The sequence below is a fragment of the Chelonoidis abingdonii genome, chromosome 8, assembly GCF_003597395.2.
Source record: "Chelonoidis abingdonii isolate Lonesome George chromosome 8, CheloAbing_2.0, whole genome shotgun sequence".
In the NCBI taxonomy this organism is placed as follows: Eukaryota; Metazoa; Chordata; order Testudines; family Testudinidae; genus Chelonoidis; species Chelonoidis abingdonii.
The window spans coordinates 106,024,845-106,040,148 of NC_133776.1; the positions used below are offsets into that span (position 1 = coordinate 106,024,845).

General features: G+C 51.7%; 1 protein-coding gene across 5 annotated transcripts in view; it reads right to left on the reverse strand.

The window, feature by feature from the left end:
- Positions 1–15,304, reverse strand: part of ZMYM3 (zinc finger MYM-type containing 3) — a 50,821-nt gene that overhangs the window by 5,633 nt on the left and 29,884 nt on the right. For all 5 annotated transcript variants that reach the window (XM_032794888.2, XM_032794890.2, XM_075068926.1 and 2 more), the window contains 8 exons: positions 14,783–14,841; positions 13,875–14,034; positions 12,840–12,955; positions 12,467–12,641; positions 11,684–11,830; positions 9,798–9,901; positions 7,667–7,835; positions 7,313–7,464 (listed from right to left, as the gene is read on the reverse strand). In XM_032794888.2, the coding sequence (XP_032650779.1) occupies positions 7,313–7,464; positions 7,667–7,835; positions 9,798–9,901; positions 11,684–11,830; positions 12,467–12,641; positions 12,840–12,955; positions 13,875–14,034; positions 14,783–14,841 (1,082 nt within the window). The remainder of the gene's footprint in view (positions 1–7,312; positions 7,465–7,666; positions 7,836–9,797; positions 9,902–11,683; positions 11,831–12,466; positions 12,642–12,839; positions 12,956–13,874; positions 14,035–14,782; positions 14,842–15,304) is intronic.

A 15,304-nucleotide genomic window follows, 5' to 3' on the forward strand; every position in this document is an offset into this window, starting at 1 on the left:
GACAGTGTGAGAAGGCCAGAGAACCAGCACTGCCTCGGTCATGCTGGGGCCATGAGAATGAGTTTGGCCTGATCCACCTTCAGCTTGAGGATGACCTGTGAGAGGGTTGAGATCAGGAAAAAGAGACTGTCAGCTAAGGTGGAAAGCGTCGGACACGCAGCCTGGACTGAGGCCCCCTCTAGAACAGAACAGAACAGAACAGATGGCATTAGCACAGGTCGATCGCCAGAATGCCCCAAGCTGCAAAGATAAACCAGAGGACACATCTTCAGGAACCACTCATGACTCAGGGAAAAATTCCTGCTGAGGTGGTCTGCGAGATAATTCCACACCCTGAGCAAGTGCTCATCTATAAGAGTGATCCTCTCCTCAGTGGAAAACTGCTACTGCCTGATTGCCTCTTGGCAGAATACCCTGGAGTATGCTCCCCCTTGCCTGTTCACATAATACAACACGGTGGTATTGTTAGTATGCGAACCACTGAGCCCTGATACGGCCCCGAAAAGTGTGACAGGCATCATAGATGGCCTGAAGCTCCAGCACATTGATATGCAGTGAGGCCCCTGTTCCCACTACAGACTTTGAACTTTCAGCAACCCCAGATGCGCTCCCCAGACCATCAGGGAAGCATCTGTGACAACAGACCTGAGTTGTAAGGGCCAGACGAAGGGAAAGCCCTGACAAACATTCTCTGGAAGTGTCCACCACTGCAAGGAATCCAGGACCAGTGGAGGGAGACGGACCAATCTGTCCAAAGAGTGAAGAGTTGGATAGTAAACTGTCCCGAGAAACATTTAAAGGGGGGAAAGATGCAACCTCACAAACTGTACCAACTGCATGGAAGTGGACATGTGGCCCAAAAGCCTCAATGCACTACCCAGCTGTCATGGAGGGCTGAGACTGCAGACTGCGGTAATGGTGGCAAATTGCCTGTAAATGGCCAGTTGACAAAAATGCTCCCAAACTTGCAGAGTCTATTAGGGCCCCAAGGAATTCAATTTTCCGAGTGGGAACCAAAGTTGACTTCCTCATGTTTAGAATGAGACCCAGATGCTCAAAAATGCACAGTGTAGTGCTGACGTGAAAAAGGACTTCCTCTCTGGACCTGCCCCTCAGTAACCAGTCATCCAGGTCTGGGAAGATGTGGATTCCTTTCTTCCTGAGGTGCCATGCAGTCACCATGACCATACATTTAGTAAAAACCCGAGGGTCAGAAGAGAGGCCAAAGGGAAGCACCATATCTGGAAAATGGTGCTTCGCTATGATAAGTTGCTGCATGGAAATCAGCATCCTGAAGGTCCACAGCAGCAAACCAGTCATTCTGAGACACCATGCGGAGAACAGTTGATAGAGTGACCATTCAGAACCTCATGTACCTGATATATTTGTTGAGGCAGTGAAGGTTGAGAATGGGTTTTACCTCTCCTCCCCTTGGATTTGGGCACCAGAAAGTACTGGGAATAGAGTCCCGGACTCCGTCGTTCCAGCAGCCAGTAGAGAGAGAACCTGCATGAGGAGCAGTATCCTGTGAGAGGGGTCCCTGGAGAGGGAGAGTGGTAAGAGGGATGGAGAGGAACTGGATGGTATAGCCCAATCTGATGATCCTTAGGACCCACATGCTGGTGATCAACCTGCAAGCACTGAGAAAGTGAAGCAGCCTGTCCCCAAGTGGAGGGGATGGAGAGAAGGAAGCAATGACATGAACACTGCTCCAGACCAAGGAGTCAAAATGGGTGCTTGGGTGGCACTGGGGGAAAGCGAGTTGACTGGCCAAACCTCAGACCCGAATGCCTCCTCCTCTGGGACCTCTGCACCTTTCTGGGGTAGTCCCACTGTTTCTGGGGAGGGAAAGGCTGCCCAAGTGTGTGCTGCAGATACTGCTGCTCCTGACGACCACTCTAGTGGCATCTCTGCACTGCTGGCATATATACCCCCAAAGACCACAGGGAAGCCGTAGAGTCCTTGATGGAGTGCAGAGTCTTGGCTGTCTTGTTCAAGAAAAGCACTCGGCCATTGAAGGGCAAATCCTGTATGGCAGGGGTTCTCAAACTGGGGGTCGGTACCCCTCAGGGGGGTCACGAGATTATTACATGTGGGGTTGTGAACTGTCAACCTCCACCCCAAACCCTGCTTTGCCTCCAGAATTTATATTGGTGTTAAATATATAAAAAAGTGTTTTTAATTTGGGGGGGGGGGTCACAGAGGCTTGCTATGTGAAAGGGGTCACCAGTGAAAAAGTTTGAGAGTTACTGCTCTATGACTTGTTGCACATGGGGAGCAATGCCCAAATTCTGCAGCCAGGACGCCCTTCTCATGGTCACTGGCAAGGTCAAAAGCATCCATGACATCCAGCGTGGACTGCAATTAAGTCTTAAGCTACGAAGCAGCCTTCGGAGAGAAGTGCCCGGAATTTCTCAATGGAGGCTTCGGGCAGCTGGTCTGCAAACTTAGAGATAGCTATTTAGTTCACAAAGTCATATTTGGACAGCAGTGCCTGCTGGTTAGCAATCCGTATCTGCACGGAGGAGGAGGAGGTGTATATCTTTCTTCCCATCACATCCACCTGTTCACAGCCCTTATCCTTTGGAATGGACTTAAATCTGCCCTGCCGGTTCCTATTGTTCACCTTGGTTATGACCAGGGAATATAGGGCTGGAGAGGAATAGAAACCATCAAATCCCTGCACCAGAATGAAGTATCATTTCTCCAACACTTTGTAGTAGGCAGTACCAAAGCTGGCATTCCCAGAGCGTACTGTTCCTAGGGAGGACGACTCTTCCAGGGGCAGATAGCTAATATCCAACAACGTATAGGTATTCTCCTGCAGGAACTCCGCTTGAACACCCAGGAAAGAAGCCAGACCACACTGCAAGAGGTCCTGCTATGCCTTGAAATCCTCTGGTATTGAAAGAGAGGAAGATCCAGGCACCATGGAATCGTCCGAGACAAAGACAGAGTGGTTAACTGTGACCATGCTGGATCGTGTTCCAGGAATGATGGGCCTGGACGGGACAACTCTGGACGCTCTGCAAGGGGAAGGCTCACAGGTACCTGCGGCTATGGTGAATCAACAGTCACCACCACGGACCTGCCCAGTGATCTCACCTTAGAGCAAGATGAGGAGAGGGAACTCTGGATCGAGGATCATCCCACAGATTCCACTGAGGCCATTGGTATGGATAGGGCTCTGGTGCCAGTAGGTGTCGGGTCAGGGGACCCCATCCCAACTGCGAGACAATCCTGGTACTGATATGGCTCCATGAACTGCCCCTGATGCAGATCAGGTGATGGACAGCGAGAGGAAGATCCTGACCTGGACGCCAAGGAGTCCCGGGCTTCAAGGGATCAAGGTGGCACCTGCCCTGAGCATGTGAGCAACTAGTCTGACTCACCTATAGCCCAGAATGGAGAGGGAACTGGGGCCGACAGAGGAAACAGAATCACCAACACTGAGTATGCCTCCATAATTTCTAGTGCTGGAAGTGGTGTCAACCTCAAAACCAGCAGTAGTACCAAGGTGACTGATGGTGCCAAAGTGGAGAGCGATGAGTGCAGGCTGACAACAAGGATGCCAGAGTTGTTCCTTGTGATGAGCCTGGTCCCAGCCCCAGCCCCACTTCCACTGACTGTGGAAGGGAAACATCGGTGCGTGGTGCTGACAGACCCCCAGGTCCATCAATAGGCTATTAGCCAGAATGGGCAGGGATGGTGTCCCGAGCCTCCGTTTGCCAGAAGCTGGGAATGGACGGCAGGGGATGGGTCACTTGATGATTGCCTGTTCTGTTCATTGGCCACTGTCAGAAGGCAGATGTGACGTTGCACTCCTCCATATGTTTTATGGAAATATGTTTGTAAATGTGAATATAATGTAACTGGAATATGCTTTATGCAAAAGGTCTCTTGTAAGGTATCATTACACAGGTTATAACCTACTGAATATATCCATCCTATTTGTATGTATGTATCATTCTTGTATCTGAAACTAGAAATATGAAATATAACTCTGAAGTCCTACTGTAACTATGCAAAGTGTGGGCCATTAATAGTGGTTTAGAATATTGATGGCTCCCATTGACCAGGACAATTGATTGTAAATGGCTCTGTCTACTTGTAAGCCTTCCTGTGTTCATGTGAGTCAGGCTGGGAGGAATGAAGGCTTGGGGTCTCACAGGACATGTGACCATGTCACCTGGTACTCGAATCCATCTTTAACCTGGTGCTTTTCCATTTAGAAGGAGGGGTGGGGACCCAGAGAGACCAATGATTCCCGCCTTGTGCCAAAGCCATAAAAGGGGATGGAACAGAACAAAGGGGGCTGCAGTCATGAGAAATCCCCTAGTTACCACCTGAGCTGGAACTAACAAGAACTGTACTGGGGAAAGAATTGTGCCCAGACTAGAAAGGAATCTAGTCTGTGAAAGAAGCTTACTGGAACATATCTGAGGGTGAGATTTACCTGTAATCAGTTTCTAAATGTATTAGGCTCAGACTTATGTGTTTTGTTTTATTTTGCTTGGTGACTTACTTTGTTCTGTCTGTTATCACTTGGCACCACTTAAATCCTAATTTTTATACTTAATAAAATCACTTTTGTTTCTTAGTAAACCCAGAGTAAGTGATTAACACTGGGGGGGCAAACAGCTGTGCATATCTCTCTATCATGTTATAGAGGGTGGACAATTTATGAGTTTACCCTGTATAAGCTTTATACAGAGTAAAACAGATTTATTTGGGAACTGGGTGTCTGGGTGCTGGAAATAGGTGACTTGCTGAGTGGTTTTGGATTAAAGTCGGCAGCTTTGGGGGAGTGGACCAAACCCTGGGTCTGTGTTGCAGCAGACTAGCGTGTCTGACTCAACCAGGCAAGGTTCTGGAGTCTCAAGCTGGCAGTGGAAAATGGGCTCAGAGGTAATTCCAGCACATCAGGTGACAGTCCTAAGTCCTCTTTGTGACTGAACTCGTCACAACAGGATACTGGGCTAGACTGACCTTTGGTCTGACCCATTATGGCCATTCTTATGTTCAGTGCAGCTGCCTGCCCAGTCAATGGGCTATAAATGATGCAGCCCTGGCAAAGTCCTGGACCAAGGGAGAAGTCGGGACAGAAAAGCAGAAACAGTCAGTGCTGGCATCACCCTCATCGGTACCGGACTTAACAGATGCCACGGAGCCAAAATTGGAGACAACAGTACAGGGTCTCTGACCTTCCTGTGCAGTACCGGGGAGAGGTTGACGGAAACTGCTCCATCGCATCATTTTGGTGCACACTCCTTCTGGAGGAGGCAGATGAGTCCACACACAACCTGGAGCAGCCACGATCAGTCTTACGAGACCTCTTGCTTGGCACACTCAGCAGGGAGTGACTCCTCCATCTCTTGAGAGAGGCGCCAGCTCCAGAGTGCGAAACAGCAGCACTCTCATAACCTGAGGGCAACTTCCGATCCCATGTAGGCCTTGGTGCTGAAACAGGCCATGCGGCTTGTTGAAGCAGGGGCTGCTTCAGACCAAGATCTCTCTCTACCTAAGTCCATTTGGTGAATAATTTGTGAACTGAACACCACCCCCTGCCATTGGCTTTGTCTAAGCACAGCAAGCTCTGCATGTGGGGATCGTTGTGACGGACAATGTTTAACTGAAACTAATGCTAACACACATCAGACTAAGTGCACTAATTAACTAGACTCAACTGGAGAAAGGCACTAAGACATAGCAAGATTAGGAGCCACACAGAGCTCTGGACAGGAAGAAGGAACTGAGGGGGTAGAGGCTGCGCTGCCTGCAATAGCCAGGGGAGGGACTATCAGCATGAGGCACGAGCGCTGCCTCCTACAGGTACAGCTAGGCTAAATTCTCCAGCTCCAGTGCACTGGGCATGCACACACCTGTGTGGAATACATGGATGCACCTGACCAAGGAAGACTGCTGCAGAGACTCTTCCACAGGGTATCATATTGCCTCTATATAAATCCATGGCACGCCCACACCTTGAACACTGCATGCAGATGTGATCGCCCCATCTCACAAAAGATATATTGGAATTGGAAACGGTTCAGAAAAGAGCAACAGAAATGATTGGGGTACGGAACGGCTTCCGTATGAGGAGAGATTAGTAAGACTGGGACTTTTCAGCTTGGAAGAGACGACTAAGGGGGGATATGATAGAGTTGTATAAAATCATGAGTGGTGTGGAGAAAGTAAATAAGGAAGTGCTGTTTACTCCTTCTCATAACACACAAACTAGGGGTCAACAAATGAAATTAATAGGCAGCAGGTTTAAAACAAACAAAAGGAAGTATTTTTTCACACAATGTACAGTCAACCTGTGGAACTCCTTGCCAGAGGATGTTATGAAGACTAAGATTATAACAGAATTCAAAAAAGAACTAGATAAGTTCATGGAGGATAGGTCTATCAATGGCTATTAGCCAGGATGGGCAGGGATGGTGTCCCTAGCCTCTGTTTGCCAGAAGCTGGGAATGGGCGGCAGGGGATGGATCACTTCATGATTCCCTGCTCTGTTCATTCCCTCTGGAGCACCTGGCATTGGCCACTGTTGGAAGACACGATACTGGGCAAGATGGACCTTTGGTCTGACCCAGTATGGCCATTCTTATACAGCAAAATTAATAGACAGCAGGTTTAAAACAAACATAAGGAAGTACTTCTTCACTCAAAGCACAGCCACCCTGTGGAACTCATTGCCAGCGGATGTTGTGAAGGCCAAGAGCATAACTGGGTTCATAAAAGAATTAGCTAAGTTCATGGAGGACAGGTCCATCAGTGGCTATTAGCTAAGATGGTCAGGGATGCAACCCCATGATCTGGCTGTCCCTCTGCCTGGCAGAAGCTGGGTTTGGGACAGGGAATGGATCACATAATTGCCCTGTTCTGTTCATTCCCTCTGAAGCATCTGGCACTGGCCACTGTCAGAGACAGGATACAGGGCTAGATGGACCTTTAGTCTGACCCAGCCTGGCTGTTCTTAGTACTGGTCAGAACGCACACTGCAGAATTAGAGGGAATTCAGAGAAAGGTGAGGAGAGTTAGAGGCCTGGAAAAAAAGACCTGAAGAGAAAGCCCCCAGCGCGATCCTCACACAGCCAGAACACAAAGAGTTGCTAGTTACTAGGGGTCATGGGTGGAGCAGGCCAGGGAAGCCCCCTGCCCCTGCGTACAGGTTTGGGTGGGGAGGGTGTGAGGCCCAGGAAAGAGCCTACTGGTACTGGGGTGAGGGAGGGGTGCAAGACATGCCCACGCTTTCCTATTGCCTGGCGTCGGGGTGGAGCACATGAGGCCAAGGGAGCCCCCCTACCTGCTGGATGCCGAGGCAGAGGTAATAGATGCTGTCTGGCTCATAGCGCTCGCCGTTGGGCCGTGTTATCTCCTTGACGAACTGGGCAAGACCATAGTTGAGCTCAGCAGCCGTGCAGGCCAGGATATCCTCTTTGATACGCATGGGCTTAGCTGCAGAGACAGAAGCAGATCAACCTCAGGCAAGAGCTCTTGGGGGGTTTGAGTGCTCAGTGCTGAGAAAGGAGCCTGGCTGCTGGCGTCGAGGACAGGTCCCTGGGGCTCGCTGGACTCAGGAGCTCTTTGGACAGGCTTCCCAGGCCCACTGGTGCTGCAACCCCTCCCCAGCAATCCCTGGGGCAGAGGTAACACTTACGCCCAAAGCGCAGCTCCTCTCCCTTGCTGGACTCCCCGCCAGCGTACTTTGTCTGCACCCAGCATTTCCAGGCATTCACCCCATACGAATAATTCAGTCCTGTGCAGCTCGGCTGGCTGCTTATGGAGTCCCGGGAGCAGCTTTCAGAGAGCATCAGACGCTTCTGACCCTGCAGAGAAGTTCACCATAAGGCTGGGAATGCCAGAGCACATGGGTGCAGAGGCAGGTGTTACTGACAGTCCCAAACAATCCCAGAATGCCTACAGACTCATAGAAAGGTAGGACTGGAAGGCCTCTCCAGAACACCCACAACAGTAATGGTTGGGGAATCACCTGTGAGACCAGGTTCAGATGCCTTGTTAGCATGTTTGGCATATAGGAGCACCCCATCATCACAGGATGTCACAACAGACAGGTGCAGGCACTGCTGGGGCAAAGGACCAAAACCTGCTACCAATGAGGGCAGACCGGGGGCAGCCATGGAGCTATCACCAAAAGGAGACGGCCAACCATCAGACCAGCCCTCTCCCACGCCGCAGGAGCTGCAATGATGGCACTAATTCAACATGTTAACAGAGGTTGTGAACTCCCATAGCAAAGCCAACAAAGCCTAGAAGCTCTGAGGGCCAAAGCTCTCCGGGTCAGGGATATCAGTGATATGCTCAGCTGAGCATTTGATCTTCATATGACATTCCCAAGGTTTGTTTAGTGCCCACAAAGCTCTGAGAGCAGTACAGACACAGCGACGGACAGTCCTTCACCCTCTAACAGGCTGACTATTATGTTCAATTGAACTCAGGGTCCCTCTACAATTAGAGCCGAGTAGCCTGGCTCCTTCAGAAGGAAAATCTACATCACGAGGGCTCCTAGCTGGACACAGAATCATAGAATCAAAGGACTGGAAGGGACCTCGAGAGGTCATCTAGTCCAGTCCCCTGCACTCATGGCAGGACTAAGTATTATCCAGAACATCCCTGACAGGTGTTTGTCTAACCTGCTCTTAAAAATTTCCAATGATGGAGATTCCACAACTTCCCTAGGCAATTTATTCCAGTGCTTAACCACCCTGACAGTTAGCAAGTTTTTCCTAATGTCCAACCTAAACCTCCCTTGCTGCAATTTAAGCCCATTGCTTCTTGTGCTATCCTCAGAGGTTACGAACAATTTACCTCCCTTCTCCTTGTAACAACCTTTTATGTATTGAAAACTGTTACCCTCTCAGTCTTCTCTTTTCCAGACTAAATAAGCTCCGTTTTTTCAATCTTCCCTCATAGGTCATGTTTTCTAGGCATTTAATCTTTTCTGTTGCTCTACTCTGGACTTTCTCCAATTTGTCCACATCTTTCCTGAAATGTGGCACCCAGAGCAGGACACAATACTCCAGTTGAGGCCTAATCAGCGCAGAGTAGAGTGGAAGGATTATTTCTCCTGTCTTGTTTACAACACTCCTGCTAACACATCCCAGAATGTTTGCTTTTTTTGCAACAACGTTACACTGCTGACTCATATTTAGCTTGTGATCCACATGACCCTCAGACCCCTTTCTGCAGTGCTCCTTCCTAGGCAGTCATTTCTCATTTTTTATGTGTGCAACTGACTGTTCCTTCCTACGTGGAGCACTTTGCATTTGTCCTTATTGAATTTCATCCTATTTACTTTAGACCATTTCTCCAGTTTGTCCAGATCGTTTTGAATGTTAATCCTGTCCTCCAAAGCACTTGCAATCCCTCCCAGCTTGGTATCATCCGCAAACTTTATAAGTGTACTCACTATACTGTTATCTAAATCACTGATGAAGATATTGAACAGAACCAGACCCAGAACTGATCCCTGCGGGACCCCACTCGTTATGCCCTTTGAGCATTTTTGCGAACCACTAATAACTACTCTCTGGGAATTCTTTTCTAACCAGTTCTGCACCCATCTTATAGTTGCTCCATCTAAGTTGCATCCAAGGAGAGAACCTGGCATCCAGGCTGCAGTCCACTCAGTGACAAAGCACCCTTGCACAGCCCACCACCTGTCCCCCCCACAGCCCGAACTGAGACCAGAACCCCACAGGGTTCAGCAGGCAATGTTCACCAGCTGCCCTGGGCCACTGCAGCCCTGCATATGCACATGCAGCGCTCACCTTCCGGATGGTGCGAGGGAGGTCTGGATCTGTGGATACATCATCTGGCCCCACCAGGCCACAGTCAAAGAGGAAATCCACACTGGGGTTAATGTCCAGAGGGTCTGACGGGAAACAAGGCAGCACAGGAGGGTTCAGGGGTATGGGATTTCGCCAGCCACGCCATCCCCCCAAAGGGACAGAGCCAGCCGGGCTAATGTGGGCATTACCCAGGGATCCCCCCAGGGAGATCTCCTAGCCCCAGTCAATGGCAGGCAGCAGCACTGACAGCACCAAGCAATAGTGCAGGGGTAGGCAATCTATGGCACGTGTGCCAAAGGTGGCACACAAGCTGATTTTCAGTGGCACTCACACTGCCCAGGGTCCTGGCCACTGGTCTGGGGAGCTCTGCATTTTAATGTAATTTTAAATGAAGTTTCTTAAACATTTTAAAAACCTTATTTACTTTACATACAACAATAGTTTAGTTATATATTATAGACCTATAGAAAGAGATCTTTTAAAAATATTAAAATGTATTACTGGCACGCGAAACCTTAAATTAGAGTGAATAAATGAAGACACGGCACACCACTTCTGAAAGGTTGCCGACCCCTGCCATAGTGCATGATAACATCTGGGCCTCTGAAAATATTCAGCAAACTACCCTCTTGAGGGGGGTTCCCCAAAGGCACCTCTCGAGCCCCTGCTGTGCCATGGTCCCAAATGGTCTCCCTCTTCCAATGCTGCGGCCAGGCCATGCCCTGCTGTACATAGGGCTTGTAGGCATGCTCCCTCAGTCCCATGGCACTTGGCTCTTTGGAGTCTCTCACTCCTTGACAGTGAGGGGCCTGCTAAGTACTCCAGGGATCTCTGACCCACACCTACGAGCCAATAAGCCAGGAGCGAGCAGATGCCTGAGAACAGCCCCCGTCTCTGCTGCTCTGTCCAGTAGGTCACAGTCCCAGGTCACCCCAGAAGGGGCCACCTTGGCTGCCATGCTGCGTTCTTCCTGACTGAGGGAAGATGCCCTGCGCACTGGGGGAGGGGAGTGGGGAGCATCATCACAGCTGCCTGGCTGCTGGTTTGCAATGGGACATGCCAAGAGGCAGGCTCTAGCCGTCCATCCTGCACCCTGCGGCTTTGCAGAGGAGTTACTGCTTCCAAGGCTTTCCTGTCCCTCTGGGCACCTGGGAGCTGGGTTAGAACCCCTTGTGGAGTTGTCTGCTCTATTTCCTGCCCATCCTTCTGGCCTCAGCACATTGGATCACTCTGCTGTTTATTCAGCCAGATCCCTGGAGCAAAGGACAGACCTAACCCATTCCCTGACGGACGCCTCGTCCAGCTCAGCGGTCACTTGGCACTAGCCTTCAGCCAAGCCCTATTTAGGGGACACTGCCACAACCCAGAGCAGCCAAGCTCACTTTGAGACACACTACAGCTGAGGCAGGAATCTTCAAGGGATGTGGCACAGTTCCACCCCACTTCGTTCCTGGCCTCACCTTTCTGCAGGTTTTGCTGCTAACCTCATCTGCACCTCCCTGGCATTACTCCTTATGCCATGCAGTGTGTCTCTCCCACGCTCTGCCCTTTACAGACTGCACCAGTGACCCTGACTTGTCAGGGCCCAGGGTCACTGCTGAGCCTCACTGGCTTCCCTGCAATTGTGCAGAGACACTTCAGCATGTTCCCTGCCCTCTTGGTCTCTCCTCATACTCATATTGGAGGGACCAGCTTCACCCCCCAAACATATCAGCCCCTTCTGCCTCCAGCTGCCACTGGCCCTGTGTGCCCAGCTGGCCATTTGTTCTTTGACAAGGAACAGTTTCTCTGTAAATGCTGTCTGAGCAGCAGGGTCCCCAGGACAGTCTGAATGCATCCCTGTGCCACATTCAGCCTGCTCTTACTTTTGGGGAAGTCGGCCTCCAGGTCCTGGCCAGGCTCATCCAAGACATTTGCCATCTTGACAGCCATGGCTAACACATCATCTCTCGCTGGCCCAAACAGGTCACAGTCCTCCAGGAGACCCTCCGCGCTCTGGTTACTCACCAGATCTGCGGACACAAGAGCAGCTCAGGATACTCACGCTCCAAATTAGCCTCCCCCACCCCCTCCAACTGGAAACAGACATAATGGTTAAATGACACTTGCAGAATTAAACACACTCTTAGGCTGAGGCTCTGTGTTGAAGTGCAGCTGACCTCCCTAAAGCCACGCTGCAGAGCCTTCTCCAGTGCTTGGAGTGGCCCTATGGCCTCTCCAGGAGACCAAGTCAGAGGCTGCAAAGTAGGACTCAAGAAACCTCTCAGGTGACTGCTTGGGAAATGCTTACTCTGTGTGCAGTGCTGCACACCCACAGCCCACGAGGGACAGGGACTTGCACTCCTGCCAGGAGCTCCATTTTAAAATAAATCATTTGGAAGTGAACCCAGGGTGGTTGAGGCACATGTGTAGTACTCCCATCCCCTCCAGACAGGGCTGCAGGCACAGTTCTCTGCCAGAAACACAGCTCTTCAGGTGCCTTCTCAGTGGCATCCATCTTAGTGGTGGTGCTCCCTACAGTTAGCAACCCCCACCCCCCAGGCTGTGCAGAAGTTGGAGCACGGACAGAAGGGCTGGCTTTTGTAGCAGCTGAGCCCAGGCCAGCTCCTGAGAGGGGCTCCAGTACAGGGAATGGCGGTGAAACCTACCACACAGGTCTGAGGATGCCTTGTCCAGTTCCTCAGCTTCTGCGATCATCTCGGCCATGGCCAGGATGTCAGCCTCCAGGGGGTTGGAAGGGATCTTCACCTTCAGCTCCTCAATGGTCTCCACTATCTTATCTGTGCTCTCCAGTGTGGTGGGCAGGAACATTGGCACAGGCACCTATCAGTCAGCAGGACAACAGGCAGAGATCAGAGCGAAACACAGCCTCCACTTTGGGGTCTGCACCCAACAGCAAACTCTGGCTCTGCCAAGTGCACCCAAAGTCAGGAGGGAGGAAGGAAGCGGGGCTCAGAGAGGCCCGTGCAGAAGAGGAAATTCAGGGGAAAGGGAGCATGAGCAAATGGGTGTGTTGCTTACCGGGACAGGCATGGAGAAAGGCACGGGTACTTTCTGGCAGTACATATGCATAGGCACAGGCACAAAGATCGGGACGGGGATCGGCAACACAATCACCTGTGGCTTCCAGTCTGCCTCTGGCACAGAACAAAGGGCATGTCAGCGCCTTCTGCTGGCTGGGATGGGGACCAGTCTCTCTCTTGCACCCCACCTTGGTTCTATTCCTTACAGCACCCCCTGCTGGCTGTAAGTCTCTGACTCTCCTCCATATGCTGACACACACTGCAGCGCTACCGGGTCCTGCATGCACATCCAGACATGAGCTCCCTGAACTCACAGGCAAATCCTGTGTGATGGGGTATTGCTGCAAACCCTCCTCTCCTAGAGAGCCGATGGCCAGGACACATCTTACAGTGCTAATGGCATTTAGATTGCGGACTCCTCCAAGAAGGGAATGCCACAAGCACAGACCTCTTCGGCAGTCTGTGTGGGTCCTGTTGGCAGGCTGGCTCGGATGCTGCTGCTGCCCAGAGCCTGCATGGAGTTAGCTTGCCCACCCCGCCCCCAAATGAGACCGGCTCTCTGGAGTGACATGCAAGTATCCGTCAGAGTTGAAAATCCCACTTGGCCCTAGGGAGAAGGCACAGTCCCCTCATGCCTACTGTTGGGATGGATGCAGCACCAGCAGGGGCTAAGCAGTGGGGATTGCTGGGGAGGTGGCCAGTTAGCAAGCAAGAGGTGCAGAATTTCCTGGCTTTCCAAAGGAAGGGGTGGGGAGGTTGCAGGGACAAGTGGCACAGGTGCTATTCAGAGTAAGCTAGAATGAAGACTGGGCCAACTTGCTCTGCTCTCAGCAGGGGCAGACCACTTCTCTTTGGCTGGCACCTACTGGTGAGTTCGCTTCCCTCCTCTTCCAGGCTTTCAGCACAGAAGTTATAACCACTCCCACTCCCCTCTCCATTTGGTGCTGGGCGTTCAGTGAGTTCACACACACTCAGTCAGGAACTTGTCCCAATAGCCCCTGCAGTCCCAGGAAGACACAGCACATGCTCTTACCTGTCTGACATCCCTTGGACTTCACTTCTATCTTGCAGGACACGCCCCGGTTCTGCATCAATGGCTTGCACATAGCAGCCTTGTTCTTCCGAGGCGTGGCGGGAACTGGTGGCGGTGGGGGGGCTGGGGACATCTGGGCTGAGGAGGCCTTTGCAGACACCTGTCGAAATCCAGAAAGGGACAAGTCTGTGTCCTGTGCTGGCAAACACCCCCTCCTCCAACAACCCACATGGCCAGGGCCCTTCTCCCTCAAGCTGCTGCTGGTGGTACCTCCAGCTGCCACCATCTCAGGCAGTACCTGCAGACCCCCAGGTACCCACCCGAGCATCATTCACTGTTCTCAACTCAAACACTCAGCAGGTGCTTGTACCTACGGACACACCCCATGACAGGGAGCCGGGCCTGGGTGCAGACCTGGCCAAAGGAGCGGCGAGCTCAGAGTCGGTGACCGATGAGCCCCAATTAGCAGGGATCATACACCCATCAGTCCCACCCTAAGGAGCAGGGAAGGAATTTGGTCTTTTCAGGGTCCCAGGCTTTCACAAGTGAAATGAACAGCCACAAGCTGGGGAGAAAACAGGGTGAGGGCATGCGTCAGACAGCGCTGGGAACCACTCCTAGCTCTGCACTGATGTGCCCTCCCATGGCGTTTATCTGCTCTCCTAGGGCCAGTCAGCCACTGCCACTTGCCCACGCAACCGTACTGCCCTCCCCACAGGCTGGGTCCCTGCAGCACACCTCAGGGTCCTCTGCCCATGCACAGAGATGCTGCCCCAGCCTCAGATGGGGCCCGTGTCACCCTGGAAACACTGGCCAGGTCCTAGAATTTGTTACCAACTCAAGAAGTCCCCCTTTGGGGCAAGGGCAGCCCAAGGGCCTCTCCCAATGTGTTCCCCCTCAGGCCTCACCATATTAGTCTCTGCTTTCTGTGGGGAAGAGCCAGGAGGTTTGGGCTCGGGAGTCTGACCTGCAAGGGAAAGAGAAGAACCATGAGCACGTGCTGCATTCTTGCTCGCCTGCGCTCTCAGGCTGGCGGGTCCCACTGGTGGGCCTGGACATGGCAGCAGCCACTGGCCAGAAGAGCAGGGACTGACATGCTCTCTTCTCACTAGATCAGGGCCAGTCCTGGACCATACTTGCCAATGTTTCTAGCCCAATGAGGTCACAAGATACTGGACCTTAAAAATCACATCATCGTCTCCACTGTTATCTTGCTTTCCCCAGCACTCCATCACAGCTGTCAGCACTGGCCTGCACCTACTCATCCCCATCATGGCAGGTAGGCAGCGGATTCCAGATTTTTATTCCCCGCTTCACCACTGACCTGCTGCATAGCCTTAGCTGAACCACTTCCCCTCCCTGTGCCTCAGTCTCCCCACTGTAAACCAGGGTATCTCCTTTGCAAAGTGCTTTGGGATCCGCAGGAGGAA